This window comes from Diprion similis, chromosome 2, assembly GCF_021155765.1.
Source record: "Diprion similis isolate iyDipSimi1 chromosome 2, iyDipSimi1.1, whole genome shotgun sequence".
In the NCBI taxonomy this organism is placed as follows: domain Eukaryota; kingdom Metazoa; phylum Arthropoda; class Insecta; order Hymenoptera; family Diprionidae; genus Diprion; species Diprion similis.
Genome location: NC_060106.1, coordinates 14,056,338 through 14,079,753, shown reverse-complemented (window position 1 = coordinate 14,079,753; position 23,416 = coordinate 14,056,338). Strand labels below are relative to the sequence as shown.

The window sequence follows — 23,416 nt, the reverse complement described above, 5'->3', positions numbered from 1 at the left end:
TTTTGCTTTTGGATTGAAAAATCATTTAGGGGATTAAATTATTCATAATTATTGAAGCGCTGAGAATATATTCATTTTGAAAACTATTTTTAAAGCCTAATAACAAATACTATTGAGAATATTAAAAAAAAAACTATGTATGCTGGTATCTCACCTCCCCGAGTTTTGGCAAAAAGAAATTACTGCTTGATCTGATACTTGATAACAGTCTGCCAATATCACCTCTTGCAATTTAGTGCATTGTGCTAAGTTCAGTAAAAACCGTTCAGTAACCCACGTGCAATTCTGTAGTTTTATTGAAGTGAGATTCTGACACTTGGAAATATCAATGGAACTGCGATGCAGGCATACATTGTTACATCCGCTCAGATCTAACGCTGTCAAGTTACAATGCTTGTGTAACAATAACATGAGTTGAATACTGTCGAGCCAGTTGTTGTTTTTTAGATTAACATATTTCAAGTTGTTACAAGATCGCACCAATACCTTGTGTAAAAAAAGAAGAGAAAATTATACATGAGAAACTGCCAGGGTAGCTGGACAAAAATTATTTTGAGTGGTCAACAGGTCCGACGAAAAAGATCCATAATTGCATTACATATTTGGAAGCAATGCAAAAAAGAGATCAGATGAGCCCTCATGTGTATAATTCTTTCAGTATATTTATCATTGATCAATACTACGTAGTCCAGCTCCTCCCTCTTACAACACGACTAAAGAGAACCTAGTTGGTACACAGTTGAACCAACGTGTTCCATTCATGATTATTCATTAACATTTCATGTCTTTGAATGATCAATTGTCGAAAGAAGAAATACTATTTGTGAGAGCGTACTCCAAAAGCAGTAGATCCAATACAAGTATAATCAGAGAGATCCAACGATTGCCACGGAACGAAATATTTGTCGACAAGAAGGCAAAGTTCTTTTGAAACGCATCGCAAGCTGAACAAATCTTGTAAGTTCAAGTGGGAAAAAATATGCGCATAGACCACATCCACCCAAGGTAAGTCCACCAAATGTATCATAATAGTACTTCTCAGATTTTGAATGCCGACACAGCAGTCAGTAGCAAATAACGATGTATTTTATAACTGAGTAAAGACGCTCAGCAACCAATATTATTGTATTTTCATACCATTTCACATAATCTGTGAGGAGGAAAAAAAAATTAGTACGAACATATTCAAGCTGCACATATACGTCACAAGTGATACTTTCATACAGCTGCTTATCAGCACTTACGTAAAATCATACATTCACATACACGAATTGTGTACGATCAGCGGATACTTTACGTGTTTTATTTAGGTTTAGGGTCAACAGAAGTATATCTCCATATTCTGTTACGTTTACGGCAGGCTATATTTGCACGGAAAAATGTCAAACGATGAGCTTTGCGATAAAACAGGAGTTACGAGGTCGCACGAGTGGCGAAATATCAATTTTTACGAGCTATCTTTGTGCTGCCAACTTATTACTGAAACGTTGCGTCCAATAGTTGCTTCCGCAGTACGTGTGCGATCCGTAGATTCAACGTAATTACATTATCACAGTCCACGCTGCCTGCGGAATATACTCTGCTGTTTTGGAGGAATAAAATCGTTAAAATTGTGTTCAAATGGCGGAAGAACTGAAGTACGGAAGGTTCCATTATATTAGTAATTATCTACAAATTTCTGAACGTAGTTAGAAACATGTAATTGCATTCGTAATACCTAATCTGTAAATTAGTATTCTCGGTTTATAGGTTAGGTATGACGAGATTTAAAGCGAATGACCGCAAGTATCGTTTAAAGCATTGCATTAATTTATATACGTATTTGATTCAGAGAGGGTCTTCTACTGGGCATGGGCAACCCCCTCCTCGACATATCTGCCACCGTAGATGAAGACTTTTTGAAAAAGTACGAGCTAAAGCCAAACGATGCCATCCTGGCTGAAAAAAAACATAAAACTTTGTACGATGAGTTAATAGAGCAGTATAAAGCTGAATTTATTGCTGGAGGCTCAACACAAAACTCTATGCGAGTAGCTCAAGTAATTATTCTTATTAAATTTATATAAGGGATTGTAGTAGATATTTTATGCAATTTGAAAAGCTAGATTTCTAAAAGTCTTCGATTAGCGCATCATGGATATCAATTTTTTTAAATAGATTTATTCTCCATTGAAGCGTATCCAAAAAAGTAATAAATGTCTGCTTAAACAGATTAGTATCTGTAATTAACTTCCAATGAACTGAACAAGATTCAAATCTTAAATTCCCTAGGTACCGTTAACTTTGAAAATATTCCATAGATATCAAATTTTTTCACTGGATTGATTTTCCATCGATGTGTATCTAAATAATTTTTAAATAACTGCTTAAAGAAATCAGTGTCTGTAAACTTCCAATGAACTGAATAAGTTTGAAATCTTTAATTCCCTGGGTACCGTTAATTTTTAAAATATTCCAAGGTCTGTTTAGAAAGTAAAACGTGATCAATTTTATCTGGATCCAAACCAACGAATAATTTATTATATTTAATTACAAATTTTTGTCATGTCTATTTCAAATAGTGGTTTCTTGAGCGACCAAATGTCGCGACATTTATGGGATGCGTTGGCAATGACAAGTACGCAAAAATTTTAGAAGATAAAGCACGATCAGATGGGATTAATGTACGTTATCAGTATACAGACGAAGAGCCAACAGGTACATGCGCAGTACTCATCACTCACAAGGAGCGATCCTTGTGCGCGAATTTAGCTGCAGCAAATTGTTTCTCTGTGTCACACATTCAAGTACCTGAAAATAGAGAATTATTAGAAAAGGCGGCGTTTATTTATATCTCGGTGAGTGAGTTTAGGAAATTTCAATAAAATTCGATCTGTTTCGCAATTATTAGTAGTAACAGATAGTTATGGTTGCTTCTATAGAATAACATGTGAATTCTGTATATTTATTTATTCCAGGGGTTCTTTTTGACCGTTAGTCCAGAAACTATACAAGAGGTTGCTAGTCATGCTCTTGACAAGCAGAAAACTTTTCTTATGAATTTGAGCGCACCATTTTTGTGTGAATTTTTTAAAACACCCATGAGAGCTGCTTTACCGTATGTAGATATATTGTTTGGCAATGAAACTGAAGCAGAAACTTTCGCAACTGTGAACAAATTAGGAACAAAGGATATAAAAGAAATCGCGCTGGAAATTTCGAAGATGGAAAAGATTAACGACAAGAGAAAACGCATCGTTATCTTTACACAAGGCCATGGCCCTGTTATTTTAGCCAAGGACAATACAATAACTGAGTTCTCTGTTGACCAAATACCTGAAGAAAAGGTTGTTGATACTAATGGAGCTGGGGACGCCTTTGTTGGAGGTAAAAATCGCATCTTAAAAGCAATCCATAAATTGTGTAATGTCATTTATCAGGATTTTAAACTCAATATTTTACATGTTTCTGACTTTATCGTTTTCTCATTTTAGCATGTGCTTTCTGTGAGACGTTCTCAGAACTTGTGTTCAATTTTTTTTATTTCTTGTAGCTTACATTATTTTCAAAAAATTTCTACATTCAATACAAGGCGTGTTCTCGTGCGGAATTCCTCGTATAATATATGAATAAATTTATGGTCACTATACTATACTGCAAAAGTTGAGTCAAAATCAAGTTTTTCAATGAGATTCAAATTATTCACCCTTTCCAACGGCAACATTCACGACGAAGCGAAGAAAACAAAAGAATTTCGAAAAATTTAACTTTCTGCTACTTTAGTTTATGCATAGTTATAATTCTGGAGACCACTGAGAACCTTACGAAATTTATGGGAACCCTTTTACAGAATATCGTTTACAACTTTTCTAATATCTTTAAACTATAGCATAGGTAGCTGAAATTAGATTTACATTCGAGATTCTCCATCGCTTATTATTGTGGTTAAAAAAACATGAATTTACAATTGTTATTTAGGATTTTTGGCACAGTTCATCCAGGGACGCAGTTTAGAAACTTCTATCAAATGCGGAATCTGGGCAGCATCGCAAATTATACAGAGATCTGGATGTACTTACGAAGGCAAGCCTGATTTTGCAATATGATAAATTACAATTTTGTAGTTAAATATTGTGTTTAATACAAATTATAATAAACTTAAATAAAAACTACTGATCACTGTATTATAATTGATTATAGTCATTTCAAGCGTACAAATATGAAATAGCACGTTTTCATAGAACGGTATTTTTACGATCTATCTTTCGTGAGATCAAAATTATAGCACTGTAGCCTTGTTTATTTATTTTGTTAAGTTAATGCGTGACCGCAACACGGCGTAATAGGGTATTTAATTCAATTTGTGAATAAACGATCTCTTAATTTCGTAAAATATTTAAAAAGCCAGTTCTGAGTACACACATCTATCATTACTTGGATGTGTCCCGTTCACGATTGAATATTTTTCCCCGTATAGTTTCGATGCAGTATTATTTCTGTAAGCATGTTTTTGCGTTGACTCACTGAGTCACGCAACAAGAAATCGAGGACTCGTCTGACAGAAAATTGTACTTTTTCCTAATACATCTCAGACATTGACATATTTTTAAATTGGCTTTTTAATATTTATGTTATATGTGTAAATATATCTTAGATCATATAGATAGATAGGTGTATATACTTGTATATTGATTCACCGTTCATTTGTTGCATGTTTAGGAACTTCTGTATAACATATAATTATTAACCAAATATTTACCGATATATAACGTTACATGTTTATCGTCCTGTCCTCGGCTAGGTATAAAAAAGTTTTTTTATTTTGTCATACAGGTATTTCGTCGTCGTTTTCAAATATAATCGGTAAACTTGTAACAATGATTCCTTTGTTATAGTAATATTTCATTTGCTTCTAATTAGAATCCTAAGCGCGTACAACATGAATAGTGCAAAGATTTGATTACATTATTAGTATCTACCTAACAACTCACGTTTCTGATCATTCTAGGCCGTTCTAAGATTTCCAATTCTTATAGTTTTCGATTAAGTATCGAGATTCAAAGAGTTCCCGGTAATTACGGTAGTCACGTTTAGTATTGTCATGGGCAGTAAACGGATCGTATGATAATTTACTTGCATTTGCAATCGATTACAATACAAATCAATCTGACGCGGATGTGTATTATGTACACTTACGCGGAAATTGCAAAGGTAACAAATACTCTGAGAAATAATTATTATGATCATCGGAATAGAAAAAATGAAATTATTCAGTTTATTACAAACTTTAAGCTGCTGAGTGCAATCACGCAGGCTTAAGTACCTGTCATACATATGTAAATTTAAAATAAATGATTATTTCTATTTATCAACATTTTGGATTTTATATTTAGCAGTCAATTACGTTTACTTCTGGTGGAAAACTTGTAAGTATTTTTAGGCGTCTTGCATATTTCTTGGTAGTTATGAATATGTATAATAGATATTGTACAGTTGTATCGTGTAATTGAGAAGTTCCGCAGCGTGGTTATTAGCGAACCGATAATTTTTATCCTTGATTGAAGACGGTCGTGAAATTCTTCGAACCACACATGAAGGGTCGTTAACGCGTAAAATTTGAATAATTATAAACTAAATTCCGAAATCCGCGTGAGCAATATCTTGAGTGTGTGTGTTCTTTGGTTTCCCCACCTCCAACCACGCCGTGACATTGACACATACAGGTATAAAAGCCGAAGTACCTTCAGCCCGTGGACAGTGTTCGACGAGTCCGTGAGCGGGCAAATCTGTGATAATTGATCATTATTATTACTATAATATATTAGTAATAATATAAGAAGATGGCCGTGAATTACGTGTTTCTGGCTACCGCAGCATCTTGCGTGCTCCTTACATTTGTATACGGTGAGTTTCTCATTTTGTTTACCAAGTCCATTATGTATGTATATTCGTATATTCAACGTATTATTCAATTCAATTCACTCAATGTTCATACGTCTTTATGCAAAATTAGACGTTTTATAGTAACACGGTAATATGTAACTTCCATAATTCCAGTGTTACGCGTGGTAATAAAGTCCAACTGCTTTCGCGCAATTAGTTGCAAGGATCTATACTATCAAATTGAATTTTACGGTGCTTGGTTATTCATACGCGGTTGAGTAAGAGTTGAAAGGGTGGAGCAGTCAACATGCTGGTAAAAATATTTCCATGAAACAGTAAAGTCGTGGTCTACACTGCAATTTTGTAGAAAAAGAATAGCTACAGGTGTGGTTTTAATATTATACTACCGGGTTGGCCGAATCATCAGAACAATTTTCAGTATATAATTTCCCTGCTAACTGCTCATAATTATCTGATAGATATAAATTTTTCGTAAGTTTTTCAACAATTTCTTGTTGATCCCACGATCGTCATATTCACGGGTTACGTATATATTAACTAAACTTCGCTCCATTTACTTTGTCTTTATAGTATAATTCTTATTAGTGTTGCGGTAGGTAAGATTATTGCTCAGAGTATTAACAAATTATTTTTGACGACGATTATTGGATTAATTCATTTAATTTTGGGATATTTGGATTTTGGAATGTTCAAAAAAATTACAGGTACCTCAAATATTTTCAGTCTAAATTTTTAACCAAGAAAACTACCAAATACTTCTTATAAATCTCTGCAATATCTATCTCTATTATTTAATCACGTTGAAATCACGAGAAGATTCCAGGATCTCATTCATAGTTGGGTCGTTTAGTATCTCAACGGTTCCTCGTAGAGTTTTTATTCGATCTCATGATTATCAAAAATCCTTACAAAGGATACCCACACTTCTGCACACGTATGTATGTTAAGACACACTTGTCATTGAGTATATGTGAACGATTCACCAAATGCGGCTGTATGCGTGCGCCCACACGCAAATTGAGACTCGTCACGAAACATCCTGGTCACCAAGGGTACCACGCCATCCAACGTTACGATCTTTCCGGATCCATGAATCCGGTACGAATGATTCAGAGATGAAAACACAACGGATGTTTCAGGAATAACCCCGCTATTATATGTAAATGAATAGGATCCTATCAACAGGTTTCAATGATCTTATCAATAATTTATGCCTGCAAGTATCACTGCACGTTGATTATTTCTGTGCAACTTGCTGGACGAATATCGATACTTTGATCCACTTTCTCGTTTTGAATTTCAAATATGAGAGAGCAGTTGAAGAATTTCCAACAATTAAATTTCACAAAGATTCTCCAAATTCAGCCCATTTAGAAGTTCGAAGAAAAACATCAAGGCCTGACGAATTCCTCTTTGTTATGAAAGACTTCACGGCACACGACTTGTGATACCTCGCGTATATTGGAAAACGTTAAAGAAACAACTGTAACTCAACAATATCCGATTAAGAAGTTGATAGGAGCTCGTAAACCATTCTAACAATGAAATATATATACAAAAAATCGTACCGCCAATTTATATAATTGCAGAATACTCGAAACTGGACCCATTAGTCATATGACAAGAAAGGCGGACGAATAAGCCTTTGTACGTAAAACTATAAGTTTTTGTACAAATACAGTAGATCACCATTGAGAAAAATTGCGAAAACCTTGGTTAAAGAATAATCAATACGACACCGAGAAGACTATTAATCATCGAATTCGCAGTACGCGTAGCATACGTAAAACACTTTGTCACACGGATGATGTCATGGATATATATTGTATTATAAAATTGATTCATAATGATCGCTGTAACCTTCAACACCTTATTCCGTCGTCGCATATATGGCAAAGCAATTCAGGGCGATAGTTAAGAGGTCCGTGTACAACAAAGCTACGAGCATGTTTTACTCAAATGAAAAAATAAACGAAAAAACGTTACTATTTCAGCCTTCCATCGTCTGATTCGGACTCGATTGTTTAGAATTAGAGTTTCATAATTATCGGCCATCAATTTATTCGCAATAGCAAACCTATGGACGATAATTTGTAGACTGTATTATACACTGATGAAGTTGTACTACTCTAGCCTCCTTGTTGTTTGGATGCAAACTCATTCAAGATAGTGATGAAGATTAACGAACATACCGAGTACCATTATTATAAGTATATAATTGCACGTCTTCTTCTAATCCTCGCATTTTTGCATATATGCGACTCCACAAACGGATGCACATGAAAAAAAAATTGCATTAGATCACGATAGTTGCTTTTGTCTTCCGGACAGTCTAAGCAAGTACATACGATTTGTATTCACGGCACGGCGTTCGAGATCTCACTCACGAGTAAACGTACCTGTTTTTAAAATCATGCATTCAAAACTAAAATTGAGCTATTGCTGGTATTCCTAGGTGTTCTTTTTTTCAATTGTGGAATGTCCTCAAATACTTGAAGAAAAATCAAAAATAAGAATAACTGTAGTAATCATCAAGAGTTTCTTAGGATTGGATATCGTATTCGGTCACGTCTGTCGCATAAGATTTTTCGACGCAATGATTTCTTATAAGGAGAGATTTCGAAGCTGTTTTCGTACCGTTGCATTGTCCGTGGTCACTGCACACTAAAGAATTTACGGATGTCATTGGAGGTAAATATATTTCGACATTGAGACTCGAAGCCTGAGTATCATAGTGCCGAAGAGTATCATAGTGTTCGTGACTGTTTTCGCGGCGTCGAGTAATTTTTATTATCATGTTGTACACTGCAGCCGCAATATTCTTCGGAACAACTAATGAGATTTAATCTTATTTTCCTGGCTACCTCCGACAGTGTCAGACTCAGCTGCTTATTTCTTTCAGCGAGATTTCACGACAGGTTTATGTTTTTCCATACATCGAGAAATTATGTATATGACACATGTTGAATGCAGTGCCGTTTAACGATGTATCAATAAATTCAAGAAAATAATTATACTCGTTTACATTATGGTACTCCATATACACGATCGCAGTCTAATTCCTTTACTGCAAGTTATCCTTAGTCCACTAACATTCGTAGATCCTTATTGCAGTATAAGGTACATGCGTATTACGGAAAGATATGTGAAAATCTATTCCTATAGGCTATAGATATTCTGCATCTTCCCAGACACCATGCTATACACGTTACCTGTACAGAACTTTCGTTTTTCATTGATCAGGGTGTTTGATATGAGGTGGATCCGGTTTGTGAAAAGGCATACACATACCTATACGTGTATATACACACATGTGACATATATATATATATTCATATTTATTCCCAAGAAACGGCGCGGCGCTCCGAGGTCAGCAGATGTTGAAAGAACTCAAGTTCAATGAAATCAAGTTTCGCAGATCAGTGAAACACCCGTGATGTTTAGCTTGGATTTAGTTTCGAATCGATTTAATAATAAGTGATAAGTGTCGGTTTATCTTCTAAGCCTGCTCAATTAGAGCAGTTTAATTACAGGATTTAATATAATAATTTGCATGCTGACAATGGATGAAATTCAGACCCACCCACAGCTCTTTGTACAAGCTAAACCATAATTAACGATGACGTTTCGATGACCTTGGCTTCTTTTTAACTCAGGTCAACAAGCACCGATCGTACTCGACAAGACATGCTTAGGCTGCATCTGCGAGGCCTCCTCCGGATGTAATCAAACTTTGGCATGTGACGGTGACGTCTGCGGACCGTTCCGTATCACTTGGGGATATTGGTCAGACGGCGGCAAGCCGACTCTCAACGGACAACCGAACACCGATTCTGGAGGTGGGTTCACTATACAATAATTGAGCTGATGAGCAACGGCTCCATTTACAAAAGCGACTGATCTTAGAAATTAATTTCATTGAAAAAGTGCGAGAGCTCGTAACCGTTAAAGTATAAATATTTTTTTATTCGTTCCAGCTTATGCTCAATGTGTCAATGAACCATTCTGCGCAGCTAGAGCTGTTGAAGGCTACATGAACAAATTCGGACAGGTATGTTACTCGAAGCAAATAATGGTTGATTTATTTTTTTACGTGGACGCTGGGATTCGTATTTCCACTATACATAAAGTAATTATTGATTTTTTTCAATTGTAGGATTGCAATGGAGATAGAGTGATTGACTGCAAGGATTTCGCCCGCATTCATCGCTTAGGCGGATACGGGTGTGGCGGAGGCCTGGAGCCTAAATACGAAAATGCTTTCAACTTATGTATGCAGCATTTTGGATAAATATTATAAGAGCATAACTTTCGCACATTTGTAAACAGCGAAGAAATCATAATCTACAATTTATTCATCATCAACGAATTTTTAATAAAAAAAAACCACAGAAAAAATTTCCCGAATTCAAAAATTGATTCATTTTTCCGTTGAATACGTCACAAGATTTTATGCTATACCTATGATGGTCATAGTTCAAGACATTTCGTCTTCACATTTCTGCTAGACAAAATGATTTTTTTTCACCTGATTTTAAGCCCGACGATACTTTCTATCGTTTTAACCGCCTAGCAACCTGTTATTTGTTGAAGAATACGAATGAGGTTGGGAGAAAATTCAAAACAATCATATAACGAGTCTATAAATATTTTACATTATTTCGCATTTTATACAGTTGCTGTTTTATATTAAAGTTAAGGGAAGACTCCACTGGGAATTCCCCTTAATAAGTGCACATATTTATATTGGAATATTATTAGTCTGATTCGTAATTCAGCTAAATTCATGCATCAATCTTTTAATTACACATTACAACGCGCAATTCCGTATTTCTGAGGATGAGTGTACAGTGAATTCGTTGAAAAGCACTTAGTATGATTTCCTTTCCAGCTTTTACCCAACAGAAATTACTGCTTTCAAGAATCTGCTGGGCGAGCATTAGTGTCTTTTCCTTTTACTCACTTTTAATGGAAAAAAACATGTTATTGTATGGATATAAAGCCAATACTCAGGAAACTGTGCTCCGTGCGTGCTGTAGTAAGCCGAATTACTTATTACGTTAAATGGCATGTGTGCGTACATGTAGTGCGTATCTCAATGAAGTTCTAAAATACTGTCTTGACTCCATGTTTTGTGAGCGTGTTTTCAGCAATTTCAGCTCTTTCTTTTAATTTAACCATTTCTGCCTCTGGTATTATTCCAACTTTGATATTCTTTAGAAGAAAATGGCGTATAAATAATCTGAGACCTTCTCGGAAATTCTGTAGTTGTGGTGACAGTGATATTCTTTCAAAAACTTGGGTACAGGCATCTGTACTTTCGTGAAGAAGAATTCCAAGCATGATTTGTCTGACGAGTTTTAAGGTAGGTTTATCCAGCTCCCCAAATTGAATTACCTGTGAATATAATTTGGCTTGACAATGCTGCTTTATCTCACATTACATGTTATAAATTCGTCAACATACCTTTCTAGTGACAAGCAATAGTTTAATAAAAATCAATTACCTTCAATGCGGACAAAGCAAGCCCCTTTTCAATGAATAAATGAGTTAAAAATCTTGCAAGATTTGTCAGTTGATTGTTTGTATAATTTTCCAAAGTCTTTAATTTGTCCCATAAAGTGTATTGTATAGTCATCTACAAATATTAATTCCATTACAGTGATACAGAGAAGATAATGAAAAACTGAATCATCGTAATATTCCAACTACATAAGCAAGGAGTAACGTGACAAACAGTTTCTTAAAGTAACTTACCTGGTATTTCCGGTCGTAGTCACAAAATTTTTGTGCCAACACAGCGTAATAGGGATTGAATTTTTTTTCTTGGAGACAACAATCTAGAATCACATAAATGACTTCTCTATCCTGTTGATTCTTCAATCCTAGGTGATGAAGCTTTTCAAACGCATCAAGGAAATCTTCTGCCGTCATTAGCACACAGAATATATTTCTTCTAATGTCTGTGTTCATGCGCTGCTTGCGAGCCAAGTCCAATATTTTTTGACTAAATGTTGTTACACTAGTATCGGTTTTTTGAATGGGTTTTACAATATCTGTGTTTCCTGACCATGCTGACCCGACTATCCACCATTTACCCCGTTGGTCAGCTGTGAAAGTGTAAATAATTTTAGCTGCAATCTTTTGCTACAAAAGTTTAAGTAAAAGCTGAAAATACCTTTTAATAAATCGTCTAGCGATATATTTAGTTGGGTTACATAGTTTCCTTTCCTTACTAAAGTCTTCATAAGCTTTTTCAAGTGTTCACCGTGTGTTGGATCGTACTGCGGGATTTTTGTCATATTATTGTTTTTAATCGCCAGCAAAATGTCCAACATAAACTGAACCCTCGAGCTGCAATAAAGTGATCATTATAAATAAACATAAGGAATTTTTAGTTAAAACAAGAAGTGGAAAAAGTTGGAAACAAAAATCTTGGATTAAAATGATATAAATTTGGTTTTAAGGGGCGTGCCAATGTAAAAGGAATAGCAAATGATCATTTCATTGAATTTTTTATTGTGACTAGACTAATGGATGGAACAGAGTGAACCAAAACGCATTTGAAAGCTTCAGATTCCGCTCCAAAACACTGAAAATTTTAGTAAATTGTCTCAAAAATTGACGTCTGTAGATCTGTTTGAGTACAGCGCTGCAGAAGGCGATTTGCAAAACGATGGCCACGTTTGTAGGCGAACGCAATGCCCGACATGCAAAAACAAAGACTGTTTAGAATCCTCAATATATCTTCTAAGCTCCCACGGAACGGGTTTTTCATTTACTGAAATTTGGCTTAGTTGCGATTTTTTTTAATCAGATTATGCGATGAAAACGTTCTTGAAAGTTCCAAAAGAACACCAAAAAAATTACAAATACGCCAAATTTCAGTTTATACAACATTTATACAGTGGAAGCTTAGAGGATATACTGAAAATTTAAAAAACTCTTGATTTTTGTATTTCAAATATTTTGTTTGCGTGCAAATGTGGCCACAGTTTTGCAAATCGTCTTATGTAGAACTCCACTTAAACGGACGTACAGAAATCATTTTTTGAGATGGTTTCAAAAACTTTTTTATGTTTTAAAACAGAAATCCGGATTAGTCTAGTCACAATAAAACGTTAAATAAAATGATCATTTTCTACTGTTCTTACCTTGTCACCCCCCTTAAGGTATTGTACGTGGCATTTGGTAATTATTTCCTGTAACCACTTCTGGAATGCGATTTTATCAACCTCCATTTTTTAGGCCATAATAATACTTGCACGAGTTGCAGCTGTTTACCTATTCTCAGTCGTGTCTGCAGCTTTTTGTTGTAACTTGAATATAAACTCCTTCAGCATAGTTGGGTTATCTTTTCTCATAACAAAACCTACAGTTTTCAGAACATGCAAAATTAATTCAACTTCTTTTTCCATGAACTTTTCCGATAGTCTTGTAAGTACTTGGAACAAAAGTTGAGAGTCGTATACCTGTTTGTTTAAAAATAAAATGTTAGCTATCAAATACAAATGATATGGGATAAACTAGATATTACGATTTGCGAAAATAGATTATTATATATAAATTATACACATATTATAGCATGTAAACTGTAATACCTTAAAATTATACAGGTGTGAAATCATCAGTATGATGTTGTCCAACTCTTTATTTTCAACTTCTGGTGAACTGTTTAACATTTCGTCAAACTCTTTTATTAAAGATAACAGGAAATGTGCACCAACTTCCGTTCCAACATTTGCATGAAGGATCGCTACGAGCATCATGTGTTCTGTGATAAGGCGATCTGGTGTCAGCACTGGAGCAACGATAGATTCTTTCATCAAAGTAAACAACATTTCGTTCATGTCGTTACGACTGTGGGACATGTACAGTTCATCCAACTAAAAATCATAATACCATAGTATGTTTCACAACAGACAATATTTGTCCAAGAAGTATATGAATTATTGTTTTTAATAGCTTTAGATGTGCATTACATATATTTATTCGAAATTAGTTGTACGATTGTTGTAATAACACTAGTCTAGAAACATTTTACTTTGAAATAGTTATGATAGTGTGTTTTATACGTTTGCATGTGTGCATACCTGTGAGACAATACTATGCATGTTGTGTTCAGCCAATCTATTCAATAAGCCTTTTATTTGTTTTTTGAGTCTTATCAATTTTTCGTCTTTTAAGGAATCGGAATTTTTCAGTTTATCCCTCACTGCAGGTGGGACATATTTACCGGTAGTATGTGATACAATATTTCCTAACTTATCTCTTGTTCTACCATATATATCTTCCCAAAGCTGATTGGATTCTTCATCAGCACCTGAATTCCAATAAAAGACACATCTCTTAGATGAAGTAATATTGTTCAGTCTAAGCATTCTATTTTTAAATGAAATCTTATGAATTTGTAACACGTTAAAAGGAGATCTGATATTGCTGTGCTTTCCGTTCAGGCGGTGTAGTAGCCCTTTATACTGACGGTTCCACGAATCGACACCGCCTAAACTAAAAGTTCACTGCCGGTCCCCGGACACCAAAGTCACGCTTAACGTATTAAATAAAACAATTCTGACAAATTTACCTTCCTTGGGATTTTCAGAATCCGTTTCATCTTCCACAACTTCCAGTATCTCGTCCTCGTCAGGATCACTGTCACCCATAGAGGGCTCTGTGTCACTATTAGAAGAGTCAATCGTGGCTAACATTTTTTTGCGTGGTACAACTGGAGCTGCATTTTCAGAATCAGCTTTTCGTTTACTAGTGCGATTCATTTGCTGTTCAGTCATATTCTTTGCACAAGATGATTCCCCTTCATTACTACTATGCTCATCAATTTCGGAATTACCTGAAATATTTGAATCAAGGCTCTCGCCATCATCAGATTTATAACTCCTGGACAATTCCTGCTGTTTTTTGCTCGCGGCATCTGTGATCATGATGAAATCGTCTTCCAATTCTGACCCTGACTCTGCAGCTAACAGTTGCTTTTCAGTTTCGACGGCAAGCTTTCTGTTCTCATCGTCACACATTTCTAGTAAGTCTATATTATTATTAAGGAAATTTCAGAGTGGATATTTGCCTGAGAAATGTTAATGTTTCATGTAACTGAAGTTCTGATTGATCAAGCTTGATTAAAAATTTAAATTTCCATTTATGAATTTCAATGTTAGATATTCCTTTATTTTGTACATTGAATGAAACCTAATTAGCTATTTAGGTGTACAAAATGGTGAAATTATGGCTAATGTTGCATTGATGGACAATTTCATTTACTGTTGGAAGTCTTTTCAATCAAGCTTGATCAATTTAAACTTCAAGTAGATAGCATTGGTATGTTGTAATTTTAATTATATAATGTATATTATGAAAGTATGATTTAGTGTTTGCTGCATCCCTAATTGTAAATTTACACACCGTATTTTAACGTACTCCTATAACACCACACAGTTTCAAAGGATACAACTGAGGCCATCAGCTGCGAAAGACTTGGGTACTGATTTGCTCTTCCGTTTGTTTAGTTTCAGATTTTTTTCCAACTGCTTGATAATCTTATCTTCCGCAATGTTGGCTTCTTTTAAATGAATTTTTCTGTTTCTTTTCATTTCTTTTTCTAATCGCAGCTGTTGTTTTTTTTCTTGTTCCTGTTTTTTCTTCGCTAAATCAAGAGTAGCATTTTTATTCGTGCTTTGAGGTACCGTAGACTTTACTGATGGTTTGTCATGGTTAGGATTCAAACTTGATTTTCCAGGTAACTGATTCTTCTTCGCATAATATTCAGCCCTGTTATTCTTTTTCCGCTGCCGTTTTTCCTTGCGTAATTCCTTTCGTGTTTTCACGATTGGCTTAGGTTTTCTTTGTTTCTTGCTACTTTTTTTCCCCTTGGAATCACCAAATATACCCATTGTTACAAGTTTGATCAGTAAACAAAATCTGTAAAAAATACATGTTTTAATTTATGTACTGCATTTTGTAGCACCACGAAACTTAATGACAATGATTTAGGTAATATGCATATATATGTTGGTTACCGATACTGAATAATTCCTGATCTTAACCAATATCCAGTGCAAAAGATAGAAAAGTCAATTACACTTTGAAGCACGTGGTCACTTTTGTTGTCAAAAAATATGTCGACATTGACTAAACAATATTAAAGATTGCTTAGCTGACAACTCCATGAATTATTGGACCACCAAAGTGAACCGTGAAATACCGCCCTCTATTGAGTATCCCGGTTACTCGATGCCGTACTTGCGGCTTGAAATTCTGACGTCATAACCGTATCTATAAATATTGTAAAAAAAATTGGTTTGTTGACACAGAAAATAACACGATCACCAACACTCAGAAATATTTCATAAATACTTACGATAAGATATATCACTCACTAGACACTCCACGATTTTTGTCACAGCGCGTTAACCGCGGCTTGCCTGCCTCGCGCGTTCTCGCAGAATCGAAAAGTATTAAGTCAACGCGCAAAGGCGCGATCAAACTTAATGACTTCATCATTGGTAATAAAATTGACTGAAAAGCTGTAGGCTCGGCACGTAAGAGTGCTTTATTTATTGATCTACATTTTGTGAAACTGACGTGCAAAAGGATTAATTCCTATAATCAATTATCGGGCAAAAAGCGTATTCACTTTGCGTGATTAATTCCTCGCAAGAAGGTGGAACCAATTAACCTGGTAAAAATTTTAAAACACTAGGATTTGTCAGAAAATTCTTTCGAAATACAATCCGTATCTGCGTCTTTACGAATCCGAAACATTGCGATGCGGATTGTTTTTCTTAGATGCAAATCAAGTCTGGGATTGGAAGGCATGCATTATTGTGTGGCGTGACGGTCGGCGATCCTCTTCGACGCGAAGCTTTCGGGCGCAGTATCTCTCCCCATCTAGCGTACCACGGAACGCGATAGATGATCCAGAGATGCGTTTTGCCCATTCAGACGATGACAGAGATATGTTACAAAAAGTTGCAGAGTGAAAAAAATGGGAGATTAGTCCTCATTAAAATTTAAAATCTAGCAAATGATCCATAGTTTTATATGGTTGAGTCTTTTGTGTTTCAGGAAGAAAATCTCTGTGATCGTTTGACGCTGTGGATTGCAAAAGTTAGTAACATCGCGGTACCTCACGATCTTCTTAGCCTAGCCTGATTCCGATCAGGACGATACACACATGTATAAATTCCGCGACGGATTCCTAAACGACCATCTACCTACCCGGTTACCTATATTCGATCTAAACGATTCTCCATTCTTTCCAACACATATCATTCTTCTTCATTTGCGCCGTGGTCACTGTTACTTACTTTTTGGTGAATTTGTACCTGGAAGGAGCAGAATGTTTATGTATCATAGCCAGCCAGCTATCACACGGTGATATTAAAAACAAGTGAAAATCAAAAATGATAAAAACCAAATTAAGAAGAAGCAACGTTAGACGCGGATTTCAATAAAATGGTTGTCAGATGTATGTACAATTTCGACAGCTATTGTTGAGCCCTCCCCCCTAAAAATTAGATAAGCAAGTTGACTGCAACGTACGCCGGCCGGTAGGAAGACACGGATTTCGCGGCCGAGCGGGTGAAGGGGTTTCAAGACACAGAAACGATCAGTATTTGATCTCACGACACAGTATCGCAGTGGTATCCTGCCAATCTCATGATTGTATGTATTACCTTTGTGATTGCTAGCGGACTATAGTGTACATCAACCTTCGTAAAATAGATTAAAAACTGTATGCCTATCAACATTTTTCCAAGCGAATTAGCGATATAGTTGATTGATACTTGCTGACTGTTAAAAATTGACAATAAATCAAGAAATAACATGCAATTTGATTGCTTTACATTATGCAAGACTTTGAAATTTCATTGATTAACCAATCATATGCATCTGATTAAATATTCGTCCAAATATGTTTAAACCTCAGGTAGATACACCACTTAAACGACATTATTGTTAAATTCAAACGTAGATTACTATATCAGTACAACTAAACACAATTTGTTCTCGCGAATGTCGAGTAAGCGATGATTACCTGTCATGATACTCATTCAGTTTTTAGCAACGTGCAAAATTTTTAACTTCAAGTAAGTTACAGTAGAATAAATTTCCAATGAATGATTCGATTGAAAGTCGGGCATCGTTGCAATCGCTAATGAGCCTATCCATGCAGTTAAGAAATCAAAGATTTGTGTGACAATTGTTACCGCCACGCCACGTGACAGAGGAGTTCCAGGGAAATAACCCGTAACCTAAACGCATGCGAACTCACCAACGTTGCTCAGTAATGGAGAAGTTACTGGGATGTCTCAGGTCAACTCTGGGAAAAATACAAAAAGGAAACTCAAATTAATTGAACAAACAGTGCCAATGGTATGCTGTGGATTTTTAGTTCTTGAATTATTTGATACTGTCATCTACTTCCATGTTTATTCGCCGAATGTTAGGCAAGGACGAAATTCTGTGATCAAATAATTCAACTTTGCATTATCAAACAATCATTCAAGTTAGTACTTATTCTTACCTCTTCCTCGGTTGCTCCAGAGTCTACATGTAGATAGTAGTTCTTCCAACACATGTCTAGGTTGAACGGTTGAACCAATCACATAAAACGCGTTTTACAACTATAGATATCGAGCTAATTACCGAAACTGAGCCAGCAAAAAATAAAGCGCACTTCCCCGTGGAGAGAGACGTATTCACCAAATTAATTGCACTTACGATTGTAAAAGCGGCGAATAAAACTCACCTTCAATATTTGCAAACTCTTTTTATTTCAACCACTCACTTCTTCTTGGGGGGGGGGGGCACACTTCTGTACGTTGTGGAATAATAACTGAATTTAAGTTTGATAGTAACACACTGATAACACTACGTGACACTGTTTCAATATTCTGATATGGATTTAGACACCGAAGCACGTGGTTCTCTTCCGGCCGACCGAACGCAACTACTGGTGAACACTGATCGGCGACGATTGGTGGCGACGGTGGCGACTGTAGAATGACGTCGTACGATGCTCACTCGCCGCGTTTCCCGACCGACTGCTCGGACCGAGATACTCGACGGATATGGATATCAAATTGCTGTTATCCGAAGCGTCAGGCGTAAATATAAATATTCCGAATCGAGACTTATCGAAGATTCTCGAAAGGACGACTCTAGGCCGACAGAGGCTGGATTCTCACTGCGGCAGCATTTTACTGTCCGTGAAAATCCACAAGATCATGATATTCAAGAGACAATAACCTTGCTAGTAATAGTTTCTGAGGAACTAATGTAACAGAAATTTTTCGGTATATTTATATTTATCATTTTTAATTAACGGTTGCAAAACGACCATCGAGAACTCAATAGTAAGCTCTCACAAATAGTCAGCACACGATTGCGATATTTATTGACTTTGCGATTCCGGGGTTAATGACGAATAAGTATGGTATGAAGCCCGAGAAGTATCATACTTACGCCTGACACAGTAAGCACAGGCAATCTAACATGCACACCTGATAGCAACCAATCGGCGATGACCACATGTTATTTGTTAAACTCGCCATAGGCCGCTACGAAATCGTACCCAGGGTTAGTTATCTCTTCTAATCCGCACATTACTCATGGTTACTCGAGGGTGCAGATGACTCGTTGCTCGTAGACGGAGCAATGTTCACTCTCGATAAATATTTATTTTATTTAATTTCTGTTTACAAAAATGTCTCCACCTTGCCTTAGCCAGTGTTACCAAACACCATCAGCGTTGGCGAATGAAGAAATTAAAAAGTACCCGGTTAAAAATATGGAACTTAATCGGGTGAGCTTATTTTTAATTTTCATCTCTGGTATGGTCTTCGCTGTCATCGGTACATTACTTTCAAACTACTTTCAACAAGTCTCACTGGGTTACATAGGTAAGAATGTATAAAAATCTCTCTACCCATACGTAATGAAATTCCATGATAACGTTGACTTGTGAAATACCAAAATGACTACGATTACATGAACTAGTTGATTTATAGGAATTTGAATGCAAGCTGTTTCTATCTCAACGTCAAAGTCTCTGACCTTATCTTTTACATGAAACAACAACTTTTCAATTTGCAGGTGATGATAACCGGCGTGTATTTGCACCACTCCCATCAGAAAATTTTTTAAACTTACACGATGAAGGAACATTAAGTCTTTCACTTCGAAATTCGGAAATTAGTAAAATAAAACCAGTCAGTGATGCAGCATCTGTATCAGAGGCCATAAGCTCCTTACACTTAGCGTTAGAAATGAAATTATCCGGTAAGCAGAGCAAGGCTGTAAAGTTATTTCAACATGCTGTTGCCCTAGCCCCTAAGCACCCTGATGTTTTAAACCACTATGGAGAATTTTTGGAACATACACAGAAAGATGTGATCAAGGCTGATGAGTTTTATGTCAGAGCTTTAACATATCAACCAAATCATGAGGGAGCTTTGGCTAATAGGCAAAGAACAGCTCGAGTCGTTGATGAACTGGACCAACGGATGCTTAGGAGAATAGATGAAAAGAGAGATGCATTATCGGCAATACCTGATAGTAACGCTGCCCTTCGACGAGCCAAAAAAGAAGCATATTTTCAACACATTTATCACACCGTTGGTATTGAGGGTAATACAATGAACTTGGCTCAAACTAGAGCTATAGTTGAAACAAGAACTGCAGTGGCTGGTAAAAGTATTGACGAACATAATGAAATCTTGGGCTTGGATGCTGCAATGAAGTATATCAATGCTACCCTTGTAAATAGGTAAGCAAAACTGTTTCAAAGATGAATTAATACAACTTTTAAGACTGATCAGTTTGCAGCATGAAAACTGACTAAGCTTTTCAATATAGGACTAATTTTATTACCACTTTAGGAGAGATTCATTTCTCACAATTGATAGTGAAGTAGAAAATTGCATCATGGCACCAGTCGCCTGATAATTAAATTAAAAATACATATTGTTAATAAGGGCTTTGCAAGTGACTTTTCATGTTTTTTGTCACCTCATACACAAAATCGCCATTTTCATACATTTTTTGTAAATATTTTTCCACCATTTAAATCAATTGCCTACAGCAATATTAAAATAACGTCATTTGACTGATTTTCCAGATTTTCCTATAAATATTTTCAAAATATTAGCTGCCAAGGGTATGCGTTGCAAAATTATTGAGACTTCAATACATTGCTTATAGTTATGGGTGTAGGATACATTAGTCATATTAAATTTCTATTTCCTAATGACTTCTATGTATGTATGTTTATGGTATTAACAAACATTTTAATTTCTGAATGACGTCATGATGCTTTTGCATAGATTAAATGCTCCTGACTGGAATGCTTATAGTACAGCTTGCTGCGGGTCTGACAGTGAACGGCCCTTCAAAACGTGAGCAATTTTAAAAAATGTGTTACCTACGACTGTTCCCTATAATAACGGACTCAGAATTTTTGAAAATATACTACTAGCATATTGTCTTGATTGTCTACCATCTCAGAAATGTTAATATTATGGGGAACAGCCATGAATAAAATGTGTGATGTTGTATTACCTTTTGCACACATCTTATGCATCATAAATTGTCATTTTTAACTTTATTTTTATCCCCTTTGTACGTGAGGTGTTTTAGCATAGGAAATGTATTTTATTTGATTTATTATAAGACAGTGTTTGCATGAATCTGACCTAATATTTGAAATATTTTTTTCAACTCATTTTTGCATGTATGTATCTATGTGTATGCTATGGTAGAAAACTACCGATAGGGTCATTGTGCCATTAAATGAAAACGACCAACAAATAAACCATTCAATGTAATTTAGATGGTAAGTTTTGTTCACTCCTTGGAGTTTTATTGTCTGCTTATACGTTTCATCATTGGCTTAATCGCCCTATTTGTTTTTATGTGGAAGTCCCGTGCTGACCAGAAGTAGTTTGAATCATTCATAAACTAGTAGCTATGCCGTTGTGGGAAATTGGGTGATTAGGTAAATAACCTTAAATTGTTCAATACACCCATGCACCTGCGTGGTGCTTACTCGCTTAATCTATAGACACATGCAACACTGATTGCGTATTACAGGGTTGGCTCCATTTCCATCAAAGATATACTAGAAATTCACAAACGTGTGCTGGGGCACGTAGATCCTGTAGAGAGTGGACAATTCAGGAGGACACAAGTGTATGTTGGGGGGCACGTACCACCAGGTCCAGGGGACATACATATGTTGATGGAACAATTTTCTTTGTGGTTGAACAGTGAGCAAGCTGTTCGAATGCATCCCGTGAGGTAATATGTAAGCATATTAGGAGCACCAACTGTAACGTTATATGTGTTTTTTTACAAATTAAATATTTCTAACTAAACTATTTCAGATACGCTGCTTTGGCCCATTACAAGTTGGTTCATATTCATCCATTCTCTGATGGAAATGGCAGAACATCTAGACTTTTAATGAACATGATTCTAATGCAGGCTGGCTATCCGCCGGTTATAGTTCACAAACAGCATCGACATAAATATTACGAATACTTGCAATTGGCAAATACCGGAGATGTACGACCCTTTGTCAGATTCATCGGAGAATGTACAGAACAAACCTTAGATTTGTTCTTGTGGGCTACTAGCGAATTTTCTAGGCAAGTCCCTGCATTAGGGCAAGATTCTTTACTATCGGAAAACCAAAACACGATATTGCTCAGCGACGATGGAAGTGGCGAGTATGACAACGATTGAAAAATTTTCAAAGTTAAATGTATGCGCAATTTTAAATTCGCATGTGTATCAACAGTGTGATGAATATTATTGTGATTATTCCGTCAATCGTACATACATACTGGTAGTTTTGTACGAATTAACTATGCCATTTTCATTACAAAATAATTGTTACGGCTATTTTGGAATCCATGTCTGTCATAAGTATACTATCAAAGCATAATCGTATGCCAACCAAAGCAGCCTGCATAGGTACACATTAACCTTATTGTACATAGGTCAAGTCACTTTTACTACAAGTACAATTTAAAAATTGTTGAATCGTGACTAACGTCACGAAATGGGACAATCTGAATTTGTCATATTGTTGAAAATAAGTATTGGTTCAAATACTTCTGTATATAGATCTAATAGGTAATTTTGTAAAGTATTTTTTAATATTAAGTTGATTAAGACTGTGATGTAAAACTATTTATCTAATGTTAAATCAGTGAAGTCTAAAAGAGGCACAAATTATTGTACAGATGTAATATTTGTTGTTTAATCCTGAGTAAATGAGTTGTAATGACATCAATGCAGCGAACACTTGCAGGTCAAGATGTTTGAAATTATCGAAAATGCTACACTGCGTCGATCGTTCAGACAAATCATTGTTTAGAGTAAATTTTTAAGAAAAAAGAATAAACCCAATTATTATACTGCTTTCTTGTTTATTAATTTTTCTTTTATCCAATCTACATGTTAAAAATGCCGAAACCTATACCCCATAATACCATTTCCGAAATGGTAAGCT

General features: G+C 35.7%; 5 protein-coding genes across 8 annotated transcripts; 3 read left to right on the top strand and 2 right to left on the bottom strand.

Annotated features, from left to right (window-relative positions):
- Nucleotides 1-46: 46 nt before the first annotated feature.
- LOC124415839 (F-box/LRR-repeat protein 15) lies at nucleotides 47-1,410 on the bottom strand. Of its 2 annotated transcripts, none has more exons than XM_046896512.1 (4): nucleotides 1,298-1,410; nucleotides 1,129-1,150; nucleotides 836-1,097; nucleotides 47-486 (listed from the first exon to the last, which is right to left on the bottom strand). In XM_046896512.1, exons 3-4 carry the CDS (start codon nucleotides 1,025-1,027, stop codon nucleotides 151-153), a joined length of 528 nt encoding a protein of 175 aa, XP_046752468.1. In that variant the 5' UTR covers nucleotides 1,028-1,097; nucleotides 1,129-1,150; nucleotides 1,298-1,410; the 3' UTR covers nucleotides 47-150. The 2 variants fall into 2 exon arrangements, with proteins under 2 accessions (XP_046752468.1, XP_046752469.1); XM_046896513.1 differs by having other exon boundaries at nucleotides 1,245-1,362.
- Nucleotides 1,411-1,478: 68 nt separating this feature from the next.
- LOC124415836 (adenosine kinase 2-like) lies at nucleotides 1,479-4,191 on the top strand. Its single transcript, XM_046896507.1, has 5 exons — nucleotides 1,479-1,637; nucleotides 1,832-2,039; nucleotides 2,562-2,837; nucleotides 2,958-3,366; nucleotides 3,958-4,191. The coding sequence occupies exons 1-5, from the start codon at nucleotides 1,621-1,623 to the stop codon at nucleotides 4,083-4,085; spliced, it is 1,038 nt and encodes a 345-aa protein (XP_046752463.1). The 5' UTR covers nucleotides 1,479-1,620; the 3' UTR covers nucleotides 4,086-4,191.
- Nucleotides 4,192-5,723: 1,532 nt separating this feature from the next.
- Nucleotides 5,724-10,293, top strand: LOC124415840 (lysozyme 3-like). Its single transcript, XM_046896514.1, has 4 exons — nucleotides 5,724-5,883; nucleotides 9,540-9,722; nucleotides 9,861-9,934; nucleotides 10,040-10,293. The coding sequence occupies exons 1-4, from the start codon at nucleotides 5,820-5,822 to the stop codon at nucleotides 10,172-10,174; spliced, it is 456 nt and encodes a 151-aa protein (XP_046752470.1). The 5' UTR covers nucleotides 5,724-5,819; the 3' UTR covers nucleotides 10,175-10,293.
- A 393-nt stretch (nucleotides 10,294-10,686) lies between these two features.
- Nucleotides 10,687-16,014, bottom strand: LOC124415831 (nucleolar MIF4G domain-containing protein 1). Of its 2 annotated transcripts, XM_046896499.1 has the most exons (10): nucleotides 15,915-16,014; nucleotides 15,347-15,816; nucleotides 14,468-14,926; nucleotides 13,977-14,206; nucleotides 13,485-13,769; nucleotides 13,168-13,355; nucleotides 12,062-12,237; nucleotides 11,641-11,993; nucleotides 11,390-11,521; nucleotides 10,687-11,280 (listed from the first exon to the last, which is right to left on the bottom strand). In XM_046896499.1, exons 2-10 carry the CDS (start codon nucleotides 15,786-15,788, stop codon nucleotides 10,990-10,992), a joined length of 2,556 nt encoding a protein of 851 aa, XP_046752455.1. In that variant the 5' UTR covers nucleotides 15,789-15,816; nucleotides 15,915-16,014; the 3' UTR covers nucleotides 10,687-10,989. The 2 variants fall into 2 exon arrangements, with proteins under 2 accessions (XP_046752455.1, XP_046752456.1); XM_046896500.1 differs by lacking the exon at nucleotides 15,915-16,014 and having other exon boundaries at nucleotides 14,468-14,917; nucleotides 15,347-15,466.
- Nucleotides 16,015-19,517: 3,503 nt separating this feature from the next.
- On the top strand, nucleotides 19,518-23,236 carry LOC124415833 (protein adenylyltransferase Fic). Of its 2 annotated transcripts, XM_046896502.1 has the most exons (5): nucleotides 19,518-19,802; nucleotides 19,996-20,668; nucleotides 21,225-21,296; nucleotides 21,991-22,197; nucleotides 22,284-23,236. In XM_046896502.1, the coding sequence occupies exons 1-5, from the start codon at nucleotides 19,607-19,609 to the stop codon at nucleotides 22,642-22,644; spliced, it is 1,509 nt and encodes a 502-aa protein (XP_046752458.1). In that variant the 5' UTR covers nucleotides 19,518-19,606; the 3' UTR covers nucleotides 22,645-23,236. The 2 variants fall into 2 exon arrangements, with proteins under 2 accessions (XP_046752458.1, XP_046752459.1); XM_046896503.1 differs by lacking the exon at nucleotides 21,225-21,296.
- The last annotated feature ends 180 nt before the right edge of the window (nucleotides 23,237-23,416 follow it).

Excerpts from the sequence above, each read along its gene's own strand:
- LOC124415836 (XM_046896507.1), top strand. Across the intron at positions 2,040-2,561 it reads ACTCTATGCGAGTAGCTCAA|TGGTTTCTTGAGCGACCAAA; the intron begins GTAATTATTCTT and ends TATTTCAAATAG. Across the intron at positions 3,367-3,957 it reads TGGGGACGCCTTTGTTGGAG|GATTTTTGGCACAGTTCATC; the intron begins GTAAAAATCGCA and ends ATTGTTATTTAG.
- LOC124415840 (XM_046896514.1), top strand. The coding sequence starts at position 5,820 with ATGGCCGTGAATTACGTGTTTCTGGCTACCGCAGCATCTTGCGTGCTC. Across the intron at positions 9,723-9,860 it reads ACCGAACACCGATTCTGGAG|CTTATGCTCAATGTGTCAAT; the intron begins GTGGGTTCACTA and ends TATTCGTTCCAG. Across the intron at positions 9,935-10,039 it reads ACATGAACAAATTCGGACAG|GATTGCAATGGAGATAGAGT; the intron begins GTATGTTACTCG and ends TTTCAATTGTAG.
- LOC124415839 (XM_046896512.1), bottom strand. The coding sequence starts at position 1,027 with ATGATACATTTGGTGGACTTACCTTGGGTGGATGTGGTCTATGCGCAT. Across the intron at positions 487-835 it reads TTGGATCTACTGCTTTTGGA|GTATTGGTGCGATCTTGTAA; the intron begins GTACGCTCTCAC and ends TTTTTACACAAG.
- LOC124415831 (XM_046896499.1), bottom strand. The coding sequence starts at position 15,788 with ATGGGTATATTTGGTGATTCCAAGGGGAAAAAAAGTAGCAAGAAACAA. Across the intron at positions 14,927-15,346 it reads CGCAGCTGATGGCCTCAGTT|ACTTACTAGAAATGTGTGAC; the intron begins GTATCCTTTGAA and ends ATAATAATATAG. Across the intron at positions 11,994-12,061 it reads GCTAGACGATTTATTAAAAG|CTGACCAACGGGGTAAATGG; the intron begins GTATTTTCAGCT and ends ACACTTTCACAG.
- LOC124415833 (XM_046896502.1), top strand. The coding sequence starts at position 19,607 with ATGTCTCCACCTTGCCTTAGCCAGTGTTACCAAACACCATCAGCGTTG. Across the intron at positions 19,803-19,995 it reads AGTCTCACTGGGTTACATAG|GTGATGATAACCGGCGTGTA; the intron begins GTAAGAATGTAT and ends TTCAATTTGCAG. Across the intron at positions 20,669-21,224 it reads AATGCTACCCTTGTAAATAG|ATTAAATGCTCCTGACTGGA; the intron begins GTAAGCAAAACT and ends GCTTTTGCATAG.